Here is a 25,133-nt window from a genome sequence, read left to right on the forward strand (position 1 = left end):
GTGCCATTATCAGCCTTTGCTTCATTCAACTGATTCCATTTTTAAAGATTTTTTTTGTCAACCAAGCATATTTTAGGTGTTTTTAGTGGTGTTATTTCTTCTTGAAAATTTTCTTGGAGGCTATGTTTTTGAATATTTACACGACTTTTTTTTGTCTTCCTTGAACTACCGCGTTTGTGATTTCCCACAAACTATATGACCATTGTTTCGTTTACTGCCGCTCAAAGGACACTCCAAATCTACTTAGCAACTACCCACAGTCTGCGATATCCAGTAGCCCGCTCCAAGGATGGGCCATAAAACATGTTAAGCTGTTGCAACCGCCAGATATATTGTGGATAGAGAATACGCACCTTATCGCCCTATCACACGCACACGGGCACTTTCAATCTGGATTGAAGCGAAATGCGATAGACTTTTTGAGTGCGCTCGACGCACCGCCGCTGCTACCTGGCACGTTTCGATCCCGATGGAGAAGTTGCACCGCTTGAACACGCGTACGCCAGACGGCGCCAAAAATTTACTTTGCGGCCGGTGCCTAGTAACTTTGTGCGGTCGTAGGTATGCGTAAATATATGAATGTTACGACACGCTACTTTGCGTAAAGTTATTTAAACAATTTGTGGCGCTACTTGATGGTGTCAACTTCTGTCCCATTAGTCAGCCGAGACGAGAGTACAGCCGCTTTCGTCCAATCGCGCTCGGAAAACTCAGTCGCGCTTGGTGAACCAGGATTGAGTTGAAGCGATATCGGGCTCGATCGCGATCTAAACTGCCGTGTAGCAGCGTCTGATCCGAATTGAGCTGGACCAGGATCGACTCAATCGCGATTGAAAGCGCCAGCGCGACAAAGGTATTAGAAAGGCACGTTGAACCGATGGTATCCTTGAATTCGCGATTAGTTCAGTCACTTCGCGATTCAGTCGCGATTAATTCAGTCGCGATTCAGTCGAAATTCAGTCGCGATTAATTCATCATTTTATTGCTCATCAATATGGTGTTTATGACCAAATAATTTCGGATTAGATAGGTACCCTGCTTTGTTTTTGTTCATTATTTCGCTTGCCTCAGTCAACAGCACCGCCATCACTACTTTTAACTAGCATCTGTAAGTGCCGCTCTCGGTTCGGTGATTTGTTCGCAGTTTCCGCATATGATGTTTATTACACGTCTATAAAATATTGCGAAAGAGAGAAACAAGAATTTGCGGCCGAGTAGTTTGATTCGATCCCCTGAACTTCTCACCTGACCTTGCAAAAAAGTCTTGTTCTTCATATCTGTGTTTTGCAACGCATGAACCATTATATCGGTGATGGACACACAACGGTAGACGCACGGCCCCACCTTCACAACGACCGACACACGCTAAAAAAGGACAAGCGCTCCAAAAGGAACACTCCAAAAGGACAAGTGCTACAAAAGGAGCGCTTTTGATTGATTTCTGTGTTCGTGTGTTTTTTTGTGCGCCAAAGATAAACGTTGTTGAATACCAACTAGCCCGAACGCAAGCCCTTCGCCAAAAAAGGGTACGCCCAGCTAACAAACCATTCAAAGCTATCGTCCCAAAAAACCCCAAAAAGCAGATCACGTTTAAGGCAAGCATTTCCAACAAAACTGACTAAAATTTTCGAGTTGAATGCAATGAAATTCATTGAAACACAGTTATTTCAATCATGGCCGGTAGTTTAACTTAAAAAACAGATTTAGTTGTCTGTATAAGGTACCATAAATACTTGGTTTTCCGAGAGTTTGCACAGCGTGGAATACAAAAACAGTTATTCTTAAATTATTTTTTCTGAAAATTTAAACAGCACAAATAGTAAATTTTTGCATGACAGCAAGAAGATCCTGAAGTGTTTATGTCGTTCGAAAATAGGTTGATAACAAACTATGAAAATTCAAAATTAGTCTAAATGCGTATTCGAAAGCTGTGGACTCCACCGCAAGGAAGAGATTACGCATACTGCGGAAGTGCTGGTACGCAAGAACTGCAAACAGCCTATTATTGCAAACAAATTCACCTTTAATCATAATTTTGCCCCATCAACTAATACAACCAAAAATATTCACGCATCCTGGTCTATTCTAAAACGTTGCAATGCTCTTCCGTTTACCACCTGATTGAGCTGAACGGGTAACTTAGATTGCCTTTGAATGCTGACTGTCAAGGTGAATTCGTGGTTGAGTTACAGACCCCACCTTACCATATCAAAATGCTTTAGTTAATTGGTTCCTTCTCCCAAAAAAATCAATCTCCTTTCTAAATTACTCGTTTCATAACAAGGGCGACAAAAATGATACGGCTAACTACAAGAGAATTTCTATATTGCGATATTTTTATATACCTCACCAACATGATACACCTAAAAATATCCACTGGTCCCATATCGATACAGTTGCCCGGAAGAAAGGTCGCAGTCCTTCAATAAAATGTATTTTTGTAAACCATGACCTACGCCCCGTTTATATACTTCTGAAATAAATGTCAAATATATATATATATATATATATATATATATATATATATATATATATATATATATATATATATATATATACATACACACGCAGGAAGAAATGCGAGCAGTCTACAACGCCAAAGAAGCCATAGGGGAATGGTTAGGCTGTTTTTTACCGTTACTGACGTTACATTATTTTTTTATTTTTAATTACGTGAGAAAGAAAGAAAGAAAAATACGTGCCCAGAGTGGGGACCGAACCCATGCCTTTCGATTAGATCTCGAATGCCTTACCAATTCGGCTATATGGGCGACTGTGTTCTCCTTCACTTTCTGGGGTATTTATATTTACTACAACTGTATCTGACGCTTGAGGGTGGTAGCCAGCGCCACTCAGACTACACGGGGAGAATTGGACCTTCTTTTCAACCCCCGGGACGTGACGCGAACGTCTACAGCCTGTCATAAGCGGGTAACTGGAGGAAAACCCTCTTATGCTACCTTGGCATCAAGGCTGCCAGAACCGGGGCCCTCGCTAAGCTTTCGCACGATAATAGAGTTTGGAAATGAGGGGCTCGTTAGGAAATACAAAAAGAAATGCCTGCAGTCTACAACGCCAAAGAGGGCACAGGGGAATGGTTACACTATTTTTTACCGTTAGTGATGTTACATTATTTTTTTTTATTTTTAATTACGTGAGAAAGAAAGAAAGAAAAATACGTGCCCAGAGTGGGGACCGAACCCATGCCTTTCGATTAGATCTCGAATGCCTTACCAATTCGGCTATATGGGCGACTGTGTTCTCCTTCACTTTCTGGGGTATTTATATTTACTACAACTGTATCTGACGCTTGAGGGTGGTAGCCAGCGCCACTCAGACTACACGGGGAGAATTGGACCTTCTTTTCAACCCCCGGGACGTGACGCGAACGTCTACAGCCTGTCATAAGCGGGTAACTGGAGGAAAACCCTCTTATGCTACCTTGGCATCAAGGCTGCCAGAACCGGGGCCCTCGCTAAGCTTTCGCACGATAATAGAGTTTGGAAATGAGGGGCTCGTTAGGAAATACAAAAAGAAATGCCTGCAGTCTACAACGCCAAAGAGGGCACAGGGGAATGGTTACACTATTTTTTACCGTTAGTGATGTTACATTATTTTTTTTTATTTTTAATTACGTGAGAAAGAAAGAAAGAAAAATACGTGCCCAGAGTGGGGACCGAACCCATGCCTTTCGATTAGATCTCGAATGCCTTACCAATTCGGCTATATGGGCGACTGTGTTCTCCTTCACTTTCTGGGGTATTTATATTTACTACAACTGTATCTGACGCTTGAGGGTGGTAGCCAGCGCCACTCAGACTACACGGGGAGAATTGGACCTTCTTTTCAACCCCCGGGACGTGACGCGAACGTCTACAGCCTGTCATAAGCGGGTAACTGGAGGAAAACCCTCTTATGCTACCTTGGCATCAAGGCTGCCAGAACCGGGGCCCTCGCTAAGCTTTCGCACGATAATAGAGTTTGGAAATGAGGGGCTCGTTAGGAAATACAAAAAGAAATGCCTGCAGTCTACAACGCCAAAGAGGGCACAGGGGAATGGTTACACTATTTTTTACCGTTAGTGATGTTACATTATTTTTTTTATTTTTAATTACGTGAGAAAGAAAGAAAGAAAAATACGTGCCCAGAGTGGGGACCGAACCCATGCCTTTCGATTAGATCTCGAATGCCTTACCAATTCGGCTATATGGGCGACTGTGTTCTCCTTCACTTTCTGGGGTATTTATATTTACTACAACTGTATCTGACGCTTGAGGGTGGTAGCCAGCGCCACTCAGACTACACGGGGAGAATTGGACCTTCTTTTCAACCCCCGGGACGTGACGCGAACGTCTACAGCCTGTCATAAGCGGGTAACTGGAGGAAAACCCTCTTATGCTACCTTGGCATCAAGGCTGCCAGAACCGGGGCCCTCGCTAAGCTTTCGCACGATAATAGAGTTTGGAAATGAGGGGCTCGTTAGGAAATACAAAAAGAAATGCCTGCAGTCTACAACGCCAAAGAGGGCACAGGGGAATGGTTACACTATTTTTTACCGTTAGTGATGTTACATTATTTTTTTTTATTTTTAATTACGTGAGAAACAAAGAAAGAAAGAAAAACACGCGCCCAGAGTAGGGACCGAACCCACGCCTTTCGATTAGATCTTTAATGCCTTACCAATTCGGCTATCTGGGCGACTGTCCCCACTCTGGCTGCGTGTTTTTCTTTCTTTCGTTCTCACGTAATTAAAAATAAAAAAAAACTAATGTAACGTCACTAACGGTAAAAAATAGTCTAACCATTCCCCTATGCCTTCTATGGCGTCGTAGACTGCAGGCATTTCTTTCTGTATTTCCGAACGAGCCCCTCATTTCCAAACCCTATTATCGTGCGAAAGCTTAGCGAGGGCCTCGGTTCTGGCAGCCTTGATGCGAAGGTAGCATAAGAGGGTTTTCCGCCAGTTACCCGCTCATGACAGGCTGTAGAAGTTGGAGTCACGCCCCGGGGGTTGAAAAGAAGGTCCCCTTCTCCCCGTGTAGTCTGAGTGGCGCTGGCTTCCACCCTCGAGTGTCAGATATAGTTGTAGTAAATATAAATACCCCAGAAAGTGGAGAACACAGTCGCCCAGATAGCCGAATTGGTAAGGCATTCGAGATCTAATCGAAAGGCGTGGGTTCGGTCCTCACTCTGGGAGCGTGTGTTTCTTCCTTTCTTTCTCACGTAATTAAAAATACAAATATAATGTAACGTGACCAACGGCAAAAAATAGTCTAACCATTCCCCTATGCCTTCTTTGGCGTTGTAGACTGCCGGAACTTCTTTGTGTATTTCATAACGAGCCCCTAATTTCCAAATATATATATATATATATATATATATATATATATATATATATATATCAAGGTTGCAGTCGTCATTGCCAGTGCTATTCGGCTGTTTCCGAAAATATTTAATAGTGCCGAATAACGTGTGTTCATCATGTTTCTTTGATATAGTGATAAATAGGCGAAAATATAAGTCGAGAAAAAATCCGCCGTTTTTCCGGGAGCGGGAGTCGAACCCACATCTCCGCATAACGCGTGCGGTGCGTTAACCAATTACGCTACCCCGGAGAGGCTCCTCTCTCGACTTTACAGGGGGGTTTATATTTTTACAAGTGCTCTGAGGCCGGCCAACTAGCGCCGCCCCTCGACCACCGCGGGAGACGTAGAACGTCTTTTTTCCCAGCGGCCGCCACGTAAGACGTGGTCGGAGTCGGGGTTAGCAATTGGCATATCCGAACTGCTGGAGTCAGAGCCCTCGTAATGCATGTAGCAGAACAGAAAGATACGGGACGAGGGACTCTGTAAGGACACATATCAAGGTTGCAGTCGTCCTTGGCAGTGCTATTCGGCTGTTTCCGAAAATATTTAATAGTGCCGAATAACGTGTGTTCATCATGTTTCTTTGATATAGTGATAAATAGGCGAAAATATAAGTCGAGAAAAAATCCGCCGTTTTTCCGGGAGCAGGAGTCGAACCCACATCTCCGCATAACGCGTGCGGTGCGTTAACCAATTACGCTACCCCGCAGCGTAATATATATATATATATGTATATATATTTTTACGTGGCGGCAGGACAATGGTGAGGCATACCATGGGCGATGGTGAAGTGATGTATTTACAAGATGTTGCCGCAGAGCGAGCGATGCGATCTATTTACGAGTGGCCATGATCGCTCCAGCAACGAGCCCGTGCCATCTACTGTTTCGTCGTCGTCAGCGATGGGTCCCATGGAGCTATGCGCCAGCGTCCACTTGCGTTTCCCGGAACAATGTGTATATATATATATATATATATATATATATATATATATATATATATATATATATATATATATATATATATATATATATATATATTACAATTATAGGGAAAAAACATGAAACATTTCTTGTCGGTGCTGCGAAGTTGCATAGCCCCCTAGCAGCGCGGCGCAGAGCTGAGCGACGAAGTTGTCGATCCGATGGTGAGTTGAATAAGCATTTATGTACAATGTGTACACGGGTAGCAAAAGTGTTACATTTGTCGCACAAAGGTGACAGCACGACTCAACTCGGTGCCTCCCACCTATGAGTGCCTCACTCGCTGCTGCTTCTGGGCTGTTTTATGCCCCTGCGGGTTCGTTGAGCGCGAGCAGTTCGAATCCCTCCAATTAGGACTCTCCCTTGGCTGCAGTTTGAATCTCACGAATGCAGGCGAACTGGTTGCGTCAGCCGAAGCCGCCGCGGCGGGGAAAGGGAAGGCGACTCAGCGGCGCCGTTTCTCGGCATGTAAATGCGTGTTTGCATCGAGCCGTTTGACCGAGGCGTGATTCAGTCCAACCGACGGCGCTCGCCCGGTGAAACAAATTTGCGCCGGGCGCTCTCGCACAACAGCCATCAAAATTGGGCTGACCATTCACGGTGGCATAGGGCCTAAGGCGTTGACAAAGGCAGCGCTTATTTTCCAAGACAAATCTGAGAACCACTCCTAAGAATAAAATAAATCCTATTTGTGATGTAAGAGGATAAGGATGCAAATCTTTATTCAACTGAAGAGCTTTTAGGTGGGCGGGGTCCTTAGTCCACAACCCCGTTGTTTCTACCCACTGTCTTCGCCCTTTCGGTTCGCCATGGGTGTCTATTCCTGGCAGAGCTGGCGAGCTTACTCTCTTACTGCTCGTAGGTATAACTGGGAATAGGATTCAGGTCTGGGTTATTCTGGCGCTCCCAGACCATGTGATAGAGAGTAGCGCGTTGACCTCAGTAATTGCTCAGGGGGATATAGAGTGTGAGATAAATTGCGTGTAGTCTTCTGGGGTGTGGGAACGCGTTTGTTTGGAGTTAACGGAGGGCCACTTCCTGTTCTTTTGTCAGCAGGTCAACTCCTTTCGGGTAATTGTACGTCGGGATAGCCTGTAATGTTGCGAAATGTCACTGAAAGTAGTGAGAGGGTGGTTTACCCACTGTCGCCATCCTCCAGCGGTGCACAGTTTGCCAAACCTATGGCGTCCGCATGGGCTGCTTGATTTGCGCAGAGTAACGGATAGGCAGGCATCCCAAATATTGATATATTTTTTGGGGAGGATTATGGGAAAGAACCTGCATTGCTTTTCCTGATAATCGTCCCGCCATGTACGTAGGAAACGCCGCTTGAGAGTCGGTGATGATGGTACCGGCTTTAGTGTGTGCAATGGCTCACGCGATCGCTCCAGCTTCCGCTTGGAGTGTGCTGCACCACTTTAGACCTATGCTTGTGATAAGGGCAGTGGGATTGCGACAATTGCCGTTTTGGTGTTGGCGCGCTTGCAGTTTGCTGCATTCGTGCACACAGTGGTAATACAGTCGCCGTACAACTTTTTGGGGGCTTCGGCTCCGGCTTGTCTTCTCCCGTACTGATGTTGAGGGTTCGTGTGCCGTGGAAGGGGGGATTCTAATATTTGATCGAAGGTCCAGTGAGATGTCCGACATCGTTTAAATGGCTTGTGGGAATTCGTAGCGTTGCATTCGGACAGGCGTGTCCGAGCCAAGCTTCGTCGCCTCCGAGATGCGTGTGGTAGCGAGGTGAAGCGAGCGGCCAGCCAATGTTGCTGCCTTGAAGATGACGACAAGAAGCCGAAGGGAAACTTAACTTGTTTACTGCGTGGCGGAAGATTAGCCGAAGATAGGAAAGAACAATGCCCGGACGGGCGAGGTTACAGTACAGAACTCGAACAGAGTGACAGCATTGATTCACTGCTGCAGCAGGAATTAACCTCAGTGCTTAGGGGAGTCCTATTTATACCCAAAGCGCTAGCAGTCCAACAAGCGTTACTTCTAGATCTTGCACACGGCGCGAACAGTACGGACACACACAACATTCTTTATAGAGTTCGTGAACTGTCAGTAGTAGCAGCGCACGCTGAGTCTAAGAAAGGGGGGATAGAAGGTCTCCGCAACGGTCTCCGCGTTGCTCAGACGTGTCTCTACACGCCTCGTCTGCCACCGCCGAAGTTTGAATCACGCCGACAGCGAGAAGCCAGCGATCCGGCTTTTCCCAGGCGTGCTGCGGCATGTTGGGATCCGCTGGCGGTTGCTGCAAGCTTGAGTCACCGACAGAGGCGCCTACTCGAAAGGCGCCCGTATTGGAGCCTTCACCACATAGCACAAAATCGCTGCATGAAGCTTGCAGCACAGCGGCGCGCTGATCCGTTACAGTAGCCTAGGCGTTGGTTGACGTGGCGTCTAGCTGGGGGTAACGTCAAGGCGCATTCTCTGCGCAATGAGGTGGGCTTCGGTCAGTTCTTCTAGAGTGTTTTGCAGTCCAGGTGCTAGCAATCTAGCAGTAGGACAAAGCTAGGGCTTGTTTGTAAGCCTTTCGGGTAATGGTGTCTACCTTCTGCTTTACCCCTATTTGAGAGATGCTGTAGGCGGCTTATCCGAGAAACGATGAATGCTTGGACAAAACGTAACAGGTCTTGCTCTAGCATGCCGTGTGTTTGATTCGCAATCCTTCAGAGCATTCTTATTATTTGAATTAGCTGGTTGTTTTTGCAATTTCCTTGATGAGTCAAGTCCAAGATCTTAATAATTTAGGAAGGGAAGATACTGTGTCCGTGCAGTGTTGTCTGTATGTCCATGGCAGTGTCCCGCCCCCTCCCTTGTACGAGCAAGTGCTCGGATATTTGGGGGGCCCAAATTAGCAAACAGCTCTTTGCATAGGCCTAGACTAGATGGGCAGCCTCTTGGAGGCAGTGTTGCATAAATCCTGCTGATCCTTAGTGTATCTCTATCGAGATGTTCACGGCATATATTCTGTGAGGAATATCTGGAATTTCAGCCAGCTTCATGGGGAAATTAATCCTGGCATATGGGGACAAGACAGCTTCTTGCAAAGTTCCCCTCCTTCTGCACGAAATCATTTCAGAGCGGAGTTCTCCGACCTTAATGACGGCTTTACTTTCTGTGAAGATATCTTTAATATAATTGGAGGCCCGATTTTTAGACAATAAAAACGGGCGTTTTAGGCGCAAAAATAGGCAAGCAAAACAACGTTTTAGGCCTCCAACGCCGTCAATATAGGCACCATGAGTGTTTACAGAAACGCAGATGTAACTACGGCAAGAAAACTAAAAATGATATTATTCGTGCTGGCACAAAGGCGCCAACAGTTGAACATAGCTATTCAATTTCCGCGTGAAACTGCTGGATTAATGACGATCCGTTGGCTTAATTCAACAAGTACACCACTCACATTCATGCCCAATAACCAGTGTTGGTTGCTCGAGCGTCACATATAGCGAAACAAGGATGAAAAACAATACTTAAACTCTGGGAATGCTGATTAAAAAGAGCTACTTTATGTGTAGCCTGACCCCATTTAATTACCATACAACAAGAAACCGGCAGAAATAATAATCGCAAGACAGACAACGATTTATCAATAAAGTAACATGCTCTTACTTGAGGACTGTTTCCTACAACCTTAGGAATGTTGTCATGTGCAATGATATTATTCGCAATGTTCAGGCAAGACGTCCCAACATTCGCAAACACAATTCTAGACGTTTTAATACCATTTTTTTAAAGGCGTATAGCCAATCAGATTCTTGATAGAAAAGCGTGTTTTAGAGCCAGTCGGCACGGTGAATTATAAGGCGTAAGGAAATGCAATTGTGCAGTGATGGTACCCCGCTGAATTTTCATTATATAAGTGATCTACTAACAAAGATGTGTTCGATGCTCAACCGTTGCATTGAAAGTATAGTTGTATTTGAGTGTATGCTTCGATAAACGAGGATGTGGCTGCACATGCTTTAACCCTTTTGGCCCTGGTAGCATCAATTGACGCTATCACATTGTAGTTCCTCTACCGCATAGAGAACGAAACCAAAACTAGTAGTATTTTGGGGCATTGTCCTTCGATGATGCCTATTGCGATAGATATCACTGTGGTTTCATTTCATTGGAGCTACTCGCTACAAAAAAGAAACACCTCCGGTGAAGCCGAAATCAGAACGCTGAGGCTGAAAAAAAAATGGCGGTCTCAGTTTTATTCCCAAGCTTGTAAACCTATAAATACGTGAGCTATGAAGCTGAATTTTTGTTTGTAGGTTGATGTAGTCATAACGTTTGGGAAAATGTGTAAAAGCGATGTCATTGCTCTACACAAAATGTTTAATTGCGAGATGTCTCAATTAATTGCCTCATTTTGAAATCTCTTATTACTTTTACCTCCCGCTCTATTTTTCGTTTGTGGGCCTCTGGGACCCTAAAATTTAGAAAAACACACAGAAAACACTGTTTTGCTTTAAAAAAATCGGGGCCGAAAGGGTTAAGAAACCCGTTCGAAGAGTACGCGGAAACTAGCCTAAGAATCACTGTAAAAATTGTGGAAAATGCCACCGCCCCGAAATTTTGTATTCCAAATTGTGGTCTCTTGTCACTGAGAATAAACCTCCCATTTCACTGCTGCTAGCGATCGTTTTTGGGAGTTGGTTAAACTAGAAGACTTTTCATAGACTTCCGAACAGTCAGCGCTATGTCCGGTAACGTGAACAACGATCGGAAACTGCACTCGAAAGCGAAAGCTGACGCATATAGTCTTGATATAGTCGCACAGCTTAAAATAGGCATTTATAGGCATTTAGGTCCAAACGCCAACATAGGTATGTATAGGCATCAACAAAACACCATAAAACCCCTCCTTAACCTCTAAGTCATGCTCATACATCAAAGTAGGACACTGAGAGTGCGAGGAACAAAACAGGCGTTTGCCTAACATCCGGTCTTTCAGTATAATCCCACATTATTTTCCAGATGCCGAGGTCACTGAGATTTTTAAGAAGAGTGGCCTGAGCCCCGTTGTCAAATGCCCCTTTGAGGTCCAGGGAAAATATTGCTTTAGGTGTGGTCTTGCTGTCAGCCTTGAATATGTCTTACAAAATTCACTTCTTTTCTGAACGATACAGAGTCCACAGTCGGTCTGAGTTCTCAGGTTCACGGCCGCTCTGGCCGCGTCCAGTCAAAGCGTTGGCCTGTGTTTACATATAAATGAAGCGTGTGGAAGGAGACGCCAATATGCCTGCATGCTCGGTGATCGTGGTTCAGCGCACTCAACTACGGAGCTTATGCGAAGAAATTAACTGTATCAAATGCGTATCGGTCACGCCGAAACAGAAACCGAAACCAGTTTATTGGGAACTACTTCGCGCAGTAACACAGAGCAGTTAGCGTCCCCCTTCCCCTCCCTCCGTAGCTTTCGCTCCATTGCCCCAGAAAGTTGCCTCCGAGTGTAGGCTTGACGTCAAGCCTCCCCGCGCGAGCTTTTCCGTTCAATCTTTTATGTCATTCTTTTGTTGCAGGAGGATGCCGTGTGTCGAGAGGTGCGGGCGAAAACCGGACATAGTGTGGGACAGTAACAAGAGTTCTTGCAATTTGCCCAACAGCTGAAGCATTGACAAGTACAAGACCTAATCTGTTAGGGAAACTTGAAGGCACCTCTCAAGACTACGACCAATCATATTTACGCATTAACAGGTGCCCTTGCAATTCTTGCCGATCCTGTCTGCCGGTGAGACCTTTTTTTTCCGAGATTCAGCCTGTATGCAAGTGGCCATACTTTTACTCGTTTTACATTTGGTGCTGTGCATTCGGCAAAGCTTTCTTTCCTCGAGTGCTTGCCGTGCACTCCTTATCAGCAGCGACATCTGTAAGCCTGCCCCTCGTCGCTTAACGGTGGTGAACGGGCTCCAGCTGCGCACAGCGCAGCGGACCCAGCACTGCGGAGAGTTGGGTACCTTGCCAGTGGCGAGGCGGCAGCTGTCATTGTCGTTGAATCACTGCCACAGGTGCCGTAGGCTATGTTATGTACGAAAGCCTGACACCAACGAAAAATTGCAAACTTTCTTCAACTTCGTTTTATCCAGGTTTAACTGTAGTGAACTAGTTTTACGCCTGTTTTTTTACCTGTACTGCACTTGTTGTATAATTCCTCTCGTTATGTTTGACTTGCTGCTCTTTGTGTAAGGTGGCCTAGGCCCTTCGAACTGTTTCAACAGCATTTTTCCTATAGTCTCCCTGCAACCGGTGGTTGCAAAGTCAGCTCAGCTGAATTGAGTCTCCTTGCTTTTATCTTCATCAGAAATAGGGGTTACCCTATTACGATGCTTGTGCAAGGCCACTCTTGATGGACAAAAGTCCTATAGAATGCGGCAGGTTTCGGCCAATGAAGTGTATTTTGAATAAGATGGAGGTTAAATATTGGTTGGTATTTGAGCAATTTCAAACGAGATGGCGGAGGTCTGTTTTTATATTGACTTGGCATCATGGGTGCCTTGGTAGAGGGTAAGATGAGAAGCACCATTTGCAACCGAAGGGTCTCAGGAGTGTAGGGTGTGTTGAAGATGTAGTCAGGGCCATGGAGACAAATTTAAAAGTTTGTTTTAACCAAAAGAATTCGTGTTCTATAGCGTCCACAGCGCTTGTCCGGAAGTAAACGATGCTTTATTCACTGAGAAATTGATCAATTTAAGCTACAACTTTGATTCTCGCGCCAAAACGTGTGTTTGAATGACGTTTGCAATGACATCATAAGAACAGGTCTTTCAGCTAAACTTGGTGTGGAGCGGAGACTTGCTTACTGTTAGTCAACCTAGATGGCGCTATCATATCCGCGTCAAGCCATTTTCTGCCTTTGGTTTGTTTGTGACCGTATTTAAACCTGCCTTGTTTTTGTTCATGGAGAAAATCGTTTCGTTATACATGGTGCGCGCTCGTCCAATATGGTCACGTAAGACACCGTCGCTTGCGTCAATCGGCCAGTGTCGTCTTAGACAACCCCATAGCCCCGCAGTACTGTGCATCTAAACGAAGCATAGTGCGCGCAGTACCAACAGCAGTACACATCGGTACTTATAGGTCTACGTGTTCTTTCCTAACTTCTACTGTTTGTCCCACCATTCTTAAGTATATAAAAAGAATGTTCCCTAAATTCAAGCGCAAATGGCTCGTTCGGCAAGCTGTCTAATTTTCGTTTGCTTTTTTCCGGCTTCCGCCAATCGCAGAGCTGTCTGGTATGACATAATAGGTTCTGTTACGGGAATCAAGCTAGTAGGTCTCATGGCCATCCCCTTTTTTCTAATTATACAGCTCATTTCAGCGAAGTTTACGTTAAAAAAATTCCCCCGCATTTCCCCGAGGGGGAGAATGTGAAAGTGCGAATGCACGGTTGTCGGCCCGCTTGCGGCGCTTGCGCTCGGCCCCCGCAGCCCACCGCCTCGCCGCCTTCTCTTCCATCTCTTCCATCGGGTTTGTAGTATCACGTGTACACCACGCAGTTATCAAGCCGCTATAACGCCGCTGAGTCGCCAACGCACGCCGCTGACGACGTAGTTTGAATGCGTTAAAGATATAAGGCGCGTCACTAACGCTGATATCACGTCGCGTCCATGGCTTGGTCGGTAGAGCGTCGCGCTGCGGCCGCAAAGTCCGCGGATCGAAACCTGGCGCCGGATGCTGTTTCTTTATAGAGGAGCACTGCGGACGCCGCCGCCGACGCCGGCGGTGGATGGTTTGGGGTCGCCTATAAAGTGCATTCGCACTTAAAATGGTGTCAGCATGACTCTAACGAAGCAATCTTTTGAATGATCCAAACTTGTGTTTTGCCTTCATGGCCCCTTTACAGAATATTTCCCAGAATGCGGGACTGTGTCCGAGATCTCTCTCAACATATATGCCATAAAATTTACGCATTCTCAGAGATGTCGTCAATTCTTTAGTCGGTAAAGGAAAGCCGGTAGGCGAGGGGGAGGAATAGGAGTAGCTCGGAGGGAAAGGGGGAGTCTCAAGTTTTGAAGCTAGTTCATGCGAGCAGCCTATAATCGATAAACTAATATAGACACCGAGCTGGGTACTTCCACTGATCAAATCAAGCGCCACGTTCTCACCCTTCCAGGTTTCCCCCTTCCAAATCAATGCATTTTACAGCGAAACTGTATACAGCTGTACCCATGGGCAGTGGTCGACGTCCGTCCGCATACTCGTAGCGTCGACCCGACAAAATGTTCGTCTTCAGTTTCTCCCGACTGCTCCGTAGCTCTCAATCTAACGCGCATAGGTATCTTGAGAAAAACATCGTCCGGAAATTAACCGCTATGACGACTCGGCCATTACAGCAAAAACGCCCCTGTGCACGAGATTTCGGCGCACGATAAAGATCCCCAGGTGGTCAAAATTAATCCGGAGCCCTCCACTACGGCGCGCCTCATCACCTGCGTTGCGTCGGCGCGTTAAACCCTACAATCAATCAATCAAATCGACTCGGCCATTACGCTGAGTGTCATTTACGTGCCATAATTAGTTAGTTCACAGTAAAGCTGTAAACGTTACGGAATTGATTGATTGATTGATTGATTGATTGATCGATTGATTGATTGATTGATTGATTGATTGATTGATTGATTGATTGATTGATTGATTGATTGATTGATTGATTGATTGATTGATTGATTGATTGATTGATTGATAAATAGATAGATTGATTGATTGATAGATAGATAGATAGCTAGATAGATAGATAGATAGATAGATAGATAGATAGATAGATAGATAGATAGATAGATAGATAGATAGATAGATAGATAGATTGATTGATTGATTGATTGATTGATTGATTGATTGATTGATTGATTGATTGATTGATTGATTGATTGATTGATTGATTGATTGATTGATTGATTGATTGTATGGTTTAACGCGCCGACGCAACACAGGCGATGAGGCGCGGTGTGGTGGAGGGTAGGGCTCCGGTTTAATTTTGACCACCTGGGGACCTTCACGTGCGTCGAAATCTCGTACACACGGGCGTTTTTGCTTTTCGCCTCCGTCGGAAAAGCGACTGCCGCAGCCGAGAATCGAACCCCCTTCCTCGTGCTCAGCAGTACAACGCTTTAGCCACGGAGCTACCGCGACGGGCACGTTACAGAATTTCTGTGTTCTGTCAAGGCATGGCCGGCTACGGGAAAGGTATGGTCGCAGAAAACGGCCGTAAATGTTGTTTTATCGACACTATCCCGAAACAACTTATACGACTCTAAGCCATTAAGAGGACTCTAACATTAAGCCGGGTTTCATTACTTTTCAGATTTACGTAGTACCCAGTGAAGTCGTACATATTGTGGGATTCCCGCCCGCTGTTCGAAGCAGTTACCGCGCCTGTATGAGCCAATCTCGCGTGGGATACACGTGTTTACGTTCCCCGCAGGATCGCGATGTGCTTTGTTCTCGACATTTAACGGGTACGTCGAACGTATACAGGCATCCGGTAAAAACACCCACTGCAAACCTGGTTGGTGAACACCTGATATGAACGCGTTTCAGGCTTTTGCAAATGCGTCATCTGATGTATGGCGGTGGACTGTGCGGGACAACGGGACAGGTGGCCAGTGAACTTGCCGGTGACACGTTATTAATAATTCGCACAATATACGTCACAGCATCGATCATCGCAGTCTGGCCGTATCTCAATCTCTTCGAGGGGGCAGTGCAGCTGCGCCGTGTTTTCTCTTTGTCGATTACAATGATGGAGTGTGTTTTCCCACAAGAGGAACGTGAATTGATTCAGTACCGTCGCTGGCGCTCATTGCAGAGGGGAATGTACTGTATCTTGAGTTACACGGTAACAGTGTTGTACTGTTGTGGCATCGGCGACGCTGCGAATCCTCAACTAATATGATGTACCGTTGACTTGTTGTACCACACTACGTTTCTGACGTTAGGAGTGGAGGAGAATGGCAACGGAGACGGGGGGGAGATGCAGCCGAACATCAAGTGGCCACGAAGGCAAAATGCAGTCCAGGCCGCCTATACGGTACACATCGGGAAACGGGAATCATTTCGTCATATCCGTTTTTCGCTATATATGTACACAAATTGTATCTATACAAATGGCAACCGGAAATGAAGGTTGGTTCGCTATAGCCGGGATTTCGTTAAAACCGGGTTCTTTATAAGTGGGCTATGTACAAGTTTGGTTCATTAAAAACATTAGAGCTCTTCGATTTACAGTCTCGGACTCACCGCGGACTCCCCGAGAAGCCGTCCGGCATTCGGCTTTCCCATATATCCCTATGGCTTCGGGAAATCCTCGGACTACCCGCGGACTATCCGCGGTCAGTCCGAGACTGCAAATCGAAGAGCCCCATCGTTTTGTTTCGATAGCAATGAGACAAATTTTGTCGCAAACTTTAACTACATAATCGAGATATTAAATAAAACCTAACAAGCAGTGGTGACCAACCACCCCTTATTTGGCGGTTTCTCTATGACGTCACAGAAATTTGTTTACGCAATTGGCGGCCGCTCACCTAAGCAACCGCCAGGAAATATGACTGGGTAATCGTAAATGGGGCCTCTAGTTCCGTTTAATGGCGTCACTTGAGTGCTAACGTGCAGTTACAAAAAAAACCGCTTTAGTTCTGACCCTTATTACGTCACTCCTCCCACCACACGTCACTGTGGCGCGAAATTTGAAAGTTCTTTGAAGTTTCTTCCGTTTTTTTTTTTCAGTTAAAACACGCCTTTCATGGCTCGAATGGCTCTGAGTGAGTAACCAGACATTAGTTCTTTGAAATTAAACAAACTTGTGATTTGTCTGCATTGGCCCTTTGAGTGCGCATCCTAAACGAAAAATATAAGAATTCTCGAGCAAATCTTTGGTGTAAGTATTGAACCACGGAAATGGCGAGTAAGCCCGCGAAGTAGAAGTGGCACGTTGACACGTTGGTACATGATGATGATGATGATGGTTGGTGTTTCATGGCGCAAGGCCAACGAGGGCGAAGAGCGCCAGAAAAGAAGTTATATAATGAAGCGACGTGATTACCACAAAAAGGTAGGTATAAAAACATGTAAATCGAACATAGTAAAATCAATTAAAGGTAATGGTGATGGCTGGTGTATAGGGCCAGATTTGATTATGCGTGATATGAGATAAGGTTTAAAAACTTAACATTTGACAAATAATCAAACACACGTTTCATAGAAACACTGGCATGGTCACCTAGAAACAGCGATGGATGTAGTGGGATATGTTGTCTGTAGAGTTCTCTGAAGTGTTTGTGTCGTGTTGTGTGAAGTGCCTTGCATGTTATTAGTATGTGAACTACGAATAGGCCCTCTCCGCACCTGCTACACAGGGGTCTTGGAGATCCCGTGAGCAGGTGGGAATGTGTTGCATGCGTGTGGCCTATCCGTAATCCAGCCAGGGTAACTTCGTTGTGTCTGTTGTGAGTATCAGTGGTGTATGCTCCCAAGAGTGGCTTTATAATGTGTAGTTTGTTGTCAGTCTGTTGATTCCAGTGTGCTTGCCGTGTTGTGCGAAGGTGTTGTCTGATGTGTGATTTGAGGTCGGTGTAGGGTATTGTTGTTATGTCAACGGTAGTTGTAAGGGCAGCAGCGGCCGCCATTCGGTCTGCGGTCTCATTACCTGGAATTCCAGAGTGCCCTGGCACCCAGCACACGGTCACCTCAAGGTTTAACGCATGCACAGACATAAGAGTACTAATGAGAGCATTGACCACATGGTTTTTAGACTTCTGTGAGTATAATGTACGCACAACACTTAAAGAATCAGTATAAATTACAGATTTCGGAATTCGGCTTAGAACAATATGTTGAACTACAAGAAGTATGCCATAGGCCTCTGCCGTAAAGATACTTGTATTTCTATTCATAGTTCTACAGACATTAAAGGTGCCACCATGCGCAGCACAGGAAAGAGTTGTGGCAGTTTTTGAAGCATGCGTGTAAAATTCAGCACACTTATATTTGTGCTACAGGGACAAGAAATGTTGCACGATCGCGCTTCTATGCACCCTGTTTTTCTCGACACTTGTAAAAGATACATCACATGATATCGGGCGAAGCTGCCACGGTACTAGAAGTTCAGCAGCGGACGTTTTGATGGTGTCTGAGAACATGACATCAAGTTGCGACGCTTCTTCTCTTACTCTGAAAGCGGAGGGAGCAGAGACTGATGGACGATTAGTAAGAAGTTCAGATATGGATGTATCATAAAAAACTGATGTAAAAGGATGGTGAGGCATTAATGAGATTTTAAAAGCATAAAGCAGGTCTGTGCAGGCTCGCTGACGTTCTAGGCTCCATTTGTGGCACTCTACCTACAGACTTTCGACTGGACTAGTCCGAAAGGCACCACATGACAAGCGGAGCCCTAGATGAAGCACAGGGTCCAGCATTCTGAGGGATGTTTTAGTGGCTGACCCATAGACAACGCTACCATAGTCCAGTCGTGAGCCTATCAAGCTGGTAAAAACACGTAAAAGAAGTTGTTTGTCAGCACCAAAAGAAATGTGCGACAGAACCTTCAGGATAGTCATTGTTTTTAAGCATTTATCTTTGAGTTGTTTTATGTGTGGGATAAATGTGAGCTTTTCGTCAAAGATTATACCTAAAAACTTGTGTTTTTTCTTGACAGGAATCGAGACACCATTGAGATGAATGTCTGGATCCGGCCGGATGCCACGCCTCTTGGAAAACAAGACACAAGTGCACTTCCCTGGATTAAATTTAAAACCGTTGCTGTCTGCCCAACCAGCTAGCTTGTTAACACCAAGCTGGACTTGGCGCTCGCAGACAGACAGGTTACAAGACTTAAAGGATAATTGAACGTTGTCTACATAAATGGAGCAGGAAATCGATGGTGGTAGCTCCTTGCGAAGAGAATTCATTTTTACAATAAACAAAGTGCAACTCAAAACTCCACCTTGCGGCACGCCGTTTTCCTCCACATGAACCCTATAAAGTGCAGTTCCAACACGCACGCGAAACGTTCTTTCAGACAGGTAACTGGCAAGCGTGTTCATCATGTTACCCGACATGCCAAAGGACTTCAAGTCGCTAAGGATGCCGTACCGCCAAGCAGTATCGTACGCCTTTTCAAGATCAAAGAAGACTGTCATACAGTACTGCTTGTGGAGGAAAGCATCTTTGATATAAGACTCTAACGCAACGAGTTGATCGTTGGTAGATCACCCCGCCCTGAAGCCCGCCTGGCAGCTCTGGAGAAGACCATTGTACTCTAAGAAGTACACAAGTCTCCTGTTTATCATCATCTCGAAGAGCTTACACAGGCAGCTTGTCAGGGCAATGGGGCGATAACTGGCAGGAGAGGAAGGGTCCTTCCCTTCCTTTAGGACAGCCGCTACTGTGGCCTCCCTCCAAGAGCGAGGAATGTGCCCCGAAAGCCATATTTTATTGTATAGGTGTAAGATTGTTTCAAGAGTGTCTGGGTGTAGGTGCTGTATCATGGTGTATGTAATCTTATCTGCGCCTGGAGCTGAAGGTTTGCACGTGCTCAGGGCACGTGCTGAAGGTTTGCACGTGCTCTTACAACTCTGAATTCACTCATAGAGAGTGAATTCATAGTTGTAAGAAGTTTTTTATTTGTCTTTGTCATGTAAGGGCTTTTTTCTGCAGATGTTTTGTGTTTCATGAAAGTTTTTGTGTAGTGTGCTGAACTAGACACGTGTTCAAAGTATTGTGCAAGTGTGTTAGCCTGGTCTTCCAGTGTGTCCCCTGTTGTGCTAACCAGGGGCAGGCTGTGTGTCTGTTGTCCTTTGAGCTTGCGTATACGTGTCCAGACTTTGTGTGTGTCTGTGTGCCAACTCTCTCGTTTTTCCTCACGGCGCACACGTTTTCCAAACGCCTTGGCCCGTTTGAACAAAATAAGGTTACCCGACGTGGGGTACCGACGAAGGATACCCCACGCCTTGTTCTGGGCCTCTCGCGCCCGCCTACAGTCCTCATTCCACCACGGCCTCCTCTGGTTGCACGGGGCAGCAGAGGCGTGGGGAATGGACTTTTCGGCGGCGTCGAGGATGTGCGCCGTGAGGAGTTGGGTAGCTTCTTCAACGTGTAGGTGTCCTATGGATGTGTGGTGTAGTTTCGATGTCTCTGTAAATGTGTTCCAGTTAGCTCGTGCTTCATTGAACCTATTATGGGAAGAAGAACTGCTTGGGCCGTTACCTATATATGTTAGTGAAGTGGGGAAGTGGTCACTGCCATATGGGTCAGTGCCCACTCCCCACTCAAGACATGGAAAGAGAATTGCCGAACCAATAGCCAAGTCAAGATTTGAGTATCTATTGTGTCCTATGTTATGGTATGTAGGCTGTTTCTTGTTGAAAAGGCATGCTCCAGAGGACGTTAAAAACTTCTCTATCAGGCGACCTCGGGCATCCGTGCGAGAAGAGCCCCAAAGAGAATTGTGTGCATTGAAGTCGCCTGTTAAGATGTACGGTTCAGGAAGCTGGTCGACGAGCGCCTCAAAGTCAGAGCTCAGAAGTGCAAGATCAGGAGCGATGTAGATGGAGCATACCGTTATCAACCTATTAAAAATTATTGTGCGGACGGCTACAGCCTCAAGGACGGTGTTCAAGGTGACAGGGTGGCATGCTAAGGATTTGCGGGCGATTATAGCCACACCGCCAGAAGAGTGTGTCCAGCCATCCCTGTCTTTCCTGTATACCAGGTAACTATTCAAGACATTTATGTCTTTGGAATTCAGATGTGTTTCCTGGACACAGATTAAACTTGGCTGGTTGGCATGCAGAATCTCATGCACGTCATCAAGATTATTCAGAAGGCCTCCGCAGTTCCATTGAAAAATATTTTCTCTTCCCATTATTATGTGTTCAGAGCTACTGGAGTGTGATTATTTATGTAGGGTCTTTCGGGGCTTGGACTCTTGGAAGGGGTTTTCTGGCCTTCTCTACTCACCTGGACGTCGCTGCCCGTTCCTCCCGCTGCGATGAAAGCCGGAAGGGCTCGACGTCCATGTCGTCATCTGAAGGCAAGGGGGTGCCCAGCGGACCAGGCCCCCTTGACGTGGTACCCTTTCGGGCGTTCTTTGCTTGCGCTGCCAGTGCCGAAGGCGTGGGGAGCACGACAGGTGGCACATACAGTGAGGCAGGGCAGGGGGTCGCTGCGACTGCCTCTGTCTCCATCTCCGTGCCCTTGCGTGTGCTTTGGGCCGGTGGAGAGGAAGCAGTGGATGCAGCGGCATCCCCAACAGACGTTGCCACCACAGCCGCTGCTGGGTGAGCGAGCGGTGCAGAGGCTGGTTGGGCTGCCTGGGGCAACCCTGGGGGGGCGGGGGCGGGACCAAGTCCGACTCGCGGTACTGGGTCCCTGCCGAAACCAGACGCCGCTCCGCCCCCCGGCGAGCTGCGTCGGCGTACCTGCCCAGAGGGAAGGAGGCGAACCTCTTTCGCGCCTCGGGGAAGGTGATGTTCTTGTTTACTTTCAAGGCAATAATCTGTTTCTCTTGTTTAAACTTCTCACAACTTCTGGAATAGGCAGCATGCGGTCCCTGGCAGTTCGGACAGGTGAAGTGCTCAGATTCACAGTTATCGGTTGGATGATCTTGTGGTGCACATTTGGCGCACGTCAGTTTCCCACGACAAGAGTTTGTGCCGTGGCCAAACCGCTGACACTTATAGCAGCGGCGTGGATTCGGCACGTGGGGTCGGACCGTACATCTAACGAAGCCTGCGTTGACCGACTCAGAAAGTGTTGAGCGGTCAAACGTGAAGACTATGTGTTTGGTAGGTATGATTTGATCGTTTTGGCGTATGGTTATTCGCCTCACTGCCGTCACGCCCTGATCATGGAGGCCCTCGAGCAGATTGGCTTCAGTTTCACTTATAAGATCGGGATCAGAGATCACGCCTTGGCAGCTATTAAGGCTGCGATGAGGCGTGATCTTGATGTCAACATTGACCATGCGCGTTTGTGAAAGGAGGTTTGCGGACTGCTGTGTGTTGTCTACCTCAATCAAAAGTTCTCCCGTTTTCAGTTTCTTAGCCTTGTACGACTTTCCAACAAGGCTTTCAAGATACTTGGAGATTAGAAAGACGGACTGGGAAGTGATTGGTTTTGTCTTGTCAACAGATTCCATGATCAGAAAGCGCGAGAAATTATCGGGCTTTGGGAGCGAGATTGATTGCAACGGAGGAAAAGGTACTTCGGTGCGGCCCCTTTTCGGGGGCCGATCACGTCTGGGGGGGGGGGTTTGGAAAATGCCATATGATACATTGGAAAGCAGGGAGACGGGGGTACTTTCTCCTTTGACCTTACCCTGGTAGTCAAAGAGGTCCCGGAGCTCCCTGCCTGGTAGACAGGCAGGGAGCCCATCGGCCGGAGCTTGACCAAGGCTCCGACGGCCACCGTTCACGGCTTCTAACCCTTCACCTTTCAACTTCTAGCCACGGTAGGTGACAGATTAAGTATGGGGGGCTCGGGGTACGTGGTGTCGCCATTCACCGTTACCAAGATGGCTCAAGGTGCCCCGTGCGGGGACGTTGGTACAGATTGATTGTTTAAGCACTGAATAAGCACGGCAATGAGGAAGAAGACAGGACATCGCACGTCCTGTGCTTTCTTCCTTATTGTCCTGTTTATTGCGCCGCACTTGCACAAGGATACCGCGAAACAGACCACCAAAACTAAATTGAAGCCAGGGAAAGAAATTAGCCGTGCTTTGCTCGTAACCCGTTAAACCGGTGCAAATTATCATTGGCAACGATCAAGAAAACATTACTCGGGGCACCTAAGCCCGCTTACGTGCTTTGAAAGCTCAAGTCTGGCGACGCCTATTAACAACTCCTTCCCTGCCGCATCGTGTTTCCGTCTTTTTCTTGCTTTTTTTGCACAAATTACTTCGACCACCAGCTTCGTTTCTTCTACACACCTGGAGTCGCGGTCAGGTGTGAGGCGGCACAACGTTCATATTTCAAACCCATAGTTTTGTGAAGCGGGAACGTTCGCCCCCCAAAGCTCCCGATTCCTGGCGAAAAGCCCAAGTGGGCATGTCCCGCGTACAAAAGGAGCAGCAACGACGCGTTTGTTTTTCCGGAGGCATGTAGGCAACGTGCCGAGATAGCACAGTTGGTAGAGCACTGGGCGGTTGTACTGAAGACTCGAGTTAAAATACAATTGAATTACGCATGTGTTTTTTAAAGATGATAGTCTTTCTTGGGCTACTTAAACAGCAATTTTGGTCTGTCTGCATGTCTGTCTGCCTGTCTGTCTGTATGTTACTCGATTCAGCCACCCGGTGAAAGCGAAACGGAAGCTGCGCAATAGACTTATATACCCACAGGAAAATCTAAACGTCTAAGTCCGGTGTCAGTGTTCATACTTGTCAACATTGTTGAACAAGAACAAGACATTACGCAAATATAAGGCAGAAAATCAATACATAAGCAATATTTGCAGTGTTACTTTATTTAAAAAAGTATGGATGCTTGGTTTTTGCGATAGCAAATGAAATATATCAACTTTTTTTTTACTCTTAACACGGGCTGTCATTTTCTTGACCGGACAGCAGCTAACAACAACAACAACAACGGCGGTTTTTCGCAGAATGGCGAAGTTAGGTTTTCGCATTAAGGATTCGCCTTGAATTACTCGTGCATGGGCGCGTTCAGCCGGAGCAAATTATTTTTCGCAACGACAAAAACGTTAACCCGCATCGAACCCCTTTCCCAGAAAGGCCTGAAAACCGCGCAAGTGAACGAGAAACAGCCAAGTTGCACTCACATGGTGGCATATGTCCATTCCTGGTTCTTGGTGGTCGTGCCCTTACAAACGAGGGTAGGAGAAAAGGAATAAAGATTCGACGACGGACGTACACTTGCCTATTTATACAACTACCCAGTCGTTTAAGAACTGTCCGCTCCAGACAGCGTGTTCGTCCCGACTAGCACGGTCGAACGGTCTGTCCTTCTCATCGCTTGAAGCCGAGTAATCTCAGCTGGGCAACAAAACGTAGTCGGGAGCAGTTTGGAACACCTGTATTCGAAGAACATACGCACGGGGGAAACGTTGAACCACGAGCGTATCCGGCCCCGTATACATAAAGCCTGAGTCGCAGTACACCGCTCGGAGAGACAATGGCCTAGGGACTCCGGCGGTTTGCACGTGGTCTGCAGCTGCACGCAACGCCCAAGTCGCTCGCAAAATTTTATGGGAGGGCATGCGTTGCGCTGAGCGGGCGTTTTCGTCGAAATTGCTTAAATATAGAAATCCATTTTAGTTTTTTTTTCTTTTTCAAGTTGTATCGGTTGACTGAAACCTGTTGTTGAAAGGCCGGCAGTGTCCATAAAGACGATTCAGACCACGAAAGAGGCCTGCTTCGAGGTCTTACAAACCGGGCACCGCTGGAGGATGACGACAGGGCAGATCGCCCTCTCACTACTTTCAGCGGCATAACGCAACACTACAGGCTATTCCGGAGCACTTACCCGCCAGGAGCTGACTCTCTGTCCAAAGAAAAAGAAGTGGCCTTCCGCCGTCTTCAAACAAACACCTTCCCACACCCCACGAGACTACACGCAATACACCCCACTCTCTATACCCCCCTGAGCAATCACTGCGGCCAACGCGCTACTCTATATCACATGGTCTGGTAGTGCCAGAATGACCCATGCTAGAAACCACTTCCCAGTCCTGCCTACGAGCAGTGGGAGAGTGAGCTTGCCAGCTCTGACTTAAGGGCGAAGATGGCAGGTAGAACCAACGGAGTCCTGGACTAAGGACCCCCCCC

The 25,133-nt window shown here is 46.6% G+C and overlaps 1 protein-coding gene and 1 non-coding gene across 2 annotated transcripts in view; both read right to left on the reverse strand.

The window, feature by feature from the left end:
* The window catches only part of LOC144158675 (multidrug resistance protein mrp-7-like), a 149,822-nt gene extending 125,517 nt beyond the window's left edge, over positions 1 to 24,305 (reverse strand). The window contains exon 1 of the mRNA XM_077689708.1: positions 24,128 to 24,305. Within this exon, the coding sequence (XP_077545834.1) occupies positions 24,128 to 24,145 (18 nt within the window). The 5' untranslated portion in view covers positions 24,146 to 24,305. The remainder of the gene's footprint in view (positions 1 to 24,127) is intronic.
* On the reverse strand, positions 5,543 to 5,615 carry Trnat-cgu (transfer RNA threonine (anticodon CGU)). The gene has a single exon. It is a non-coding gene; the product is annotated as a tRNA-Thr (tRNA).
* Positions 24,306 to 25,133: the final 828 nt, after the last annotated feature.

The sequence above is a fragment of the Haemaphysalis longicornis genome, unplaced genomic scaffold (assembly GCF_048455015.1).
Source record: "Haemaphysalis longicornis isolate Haplotype H1 unplaced genomic scaffold, Haemaphysalis longicornis Haplotype H1 scaffold_10, whole genome shotgun sequence".
In the NCBI taxonomy this organism is placed as follows: Eukaryota; Metazoa; Arthropoda; class Arachnida; order Ixodida; family Ixodidae; genus Haemaphysalis; species Haemaphysalis longicornis.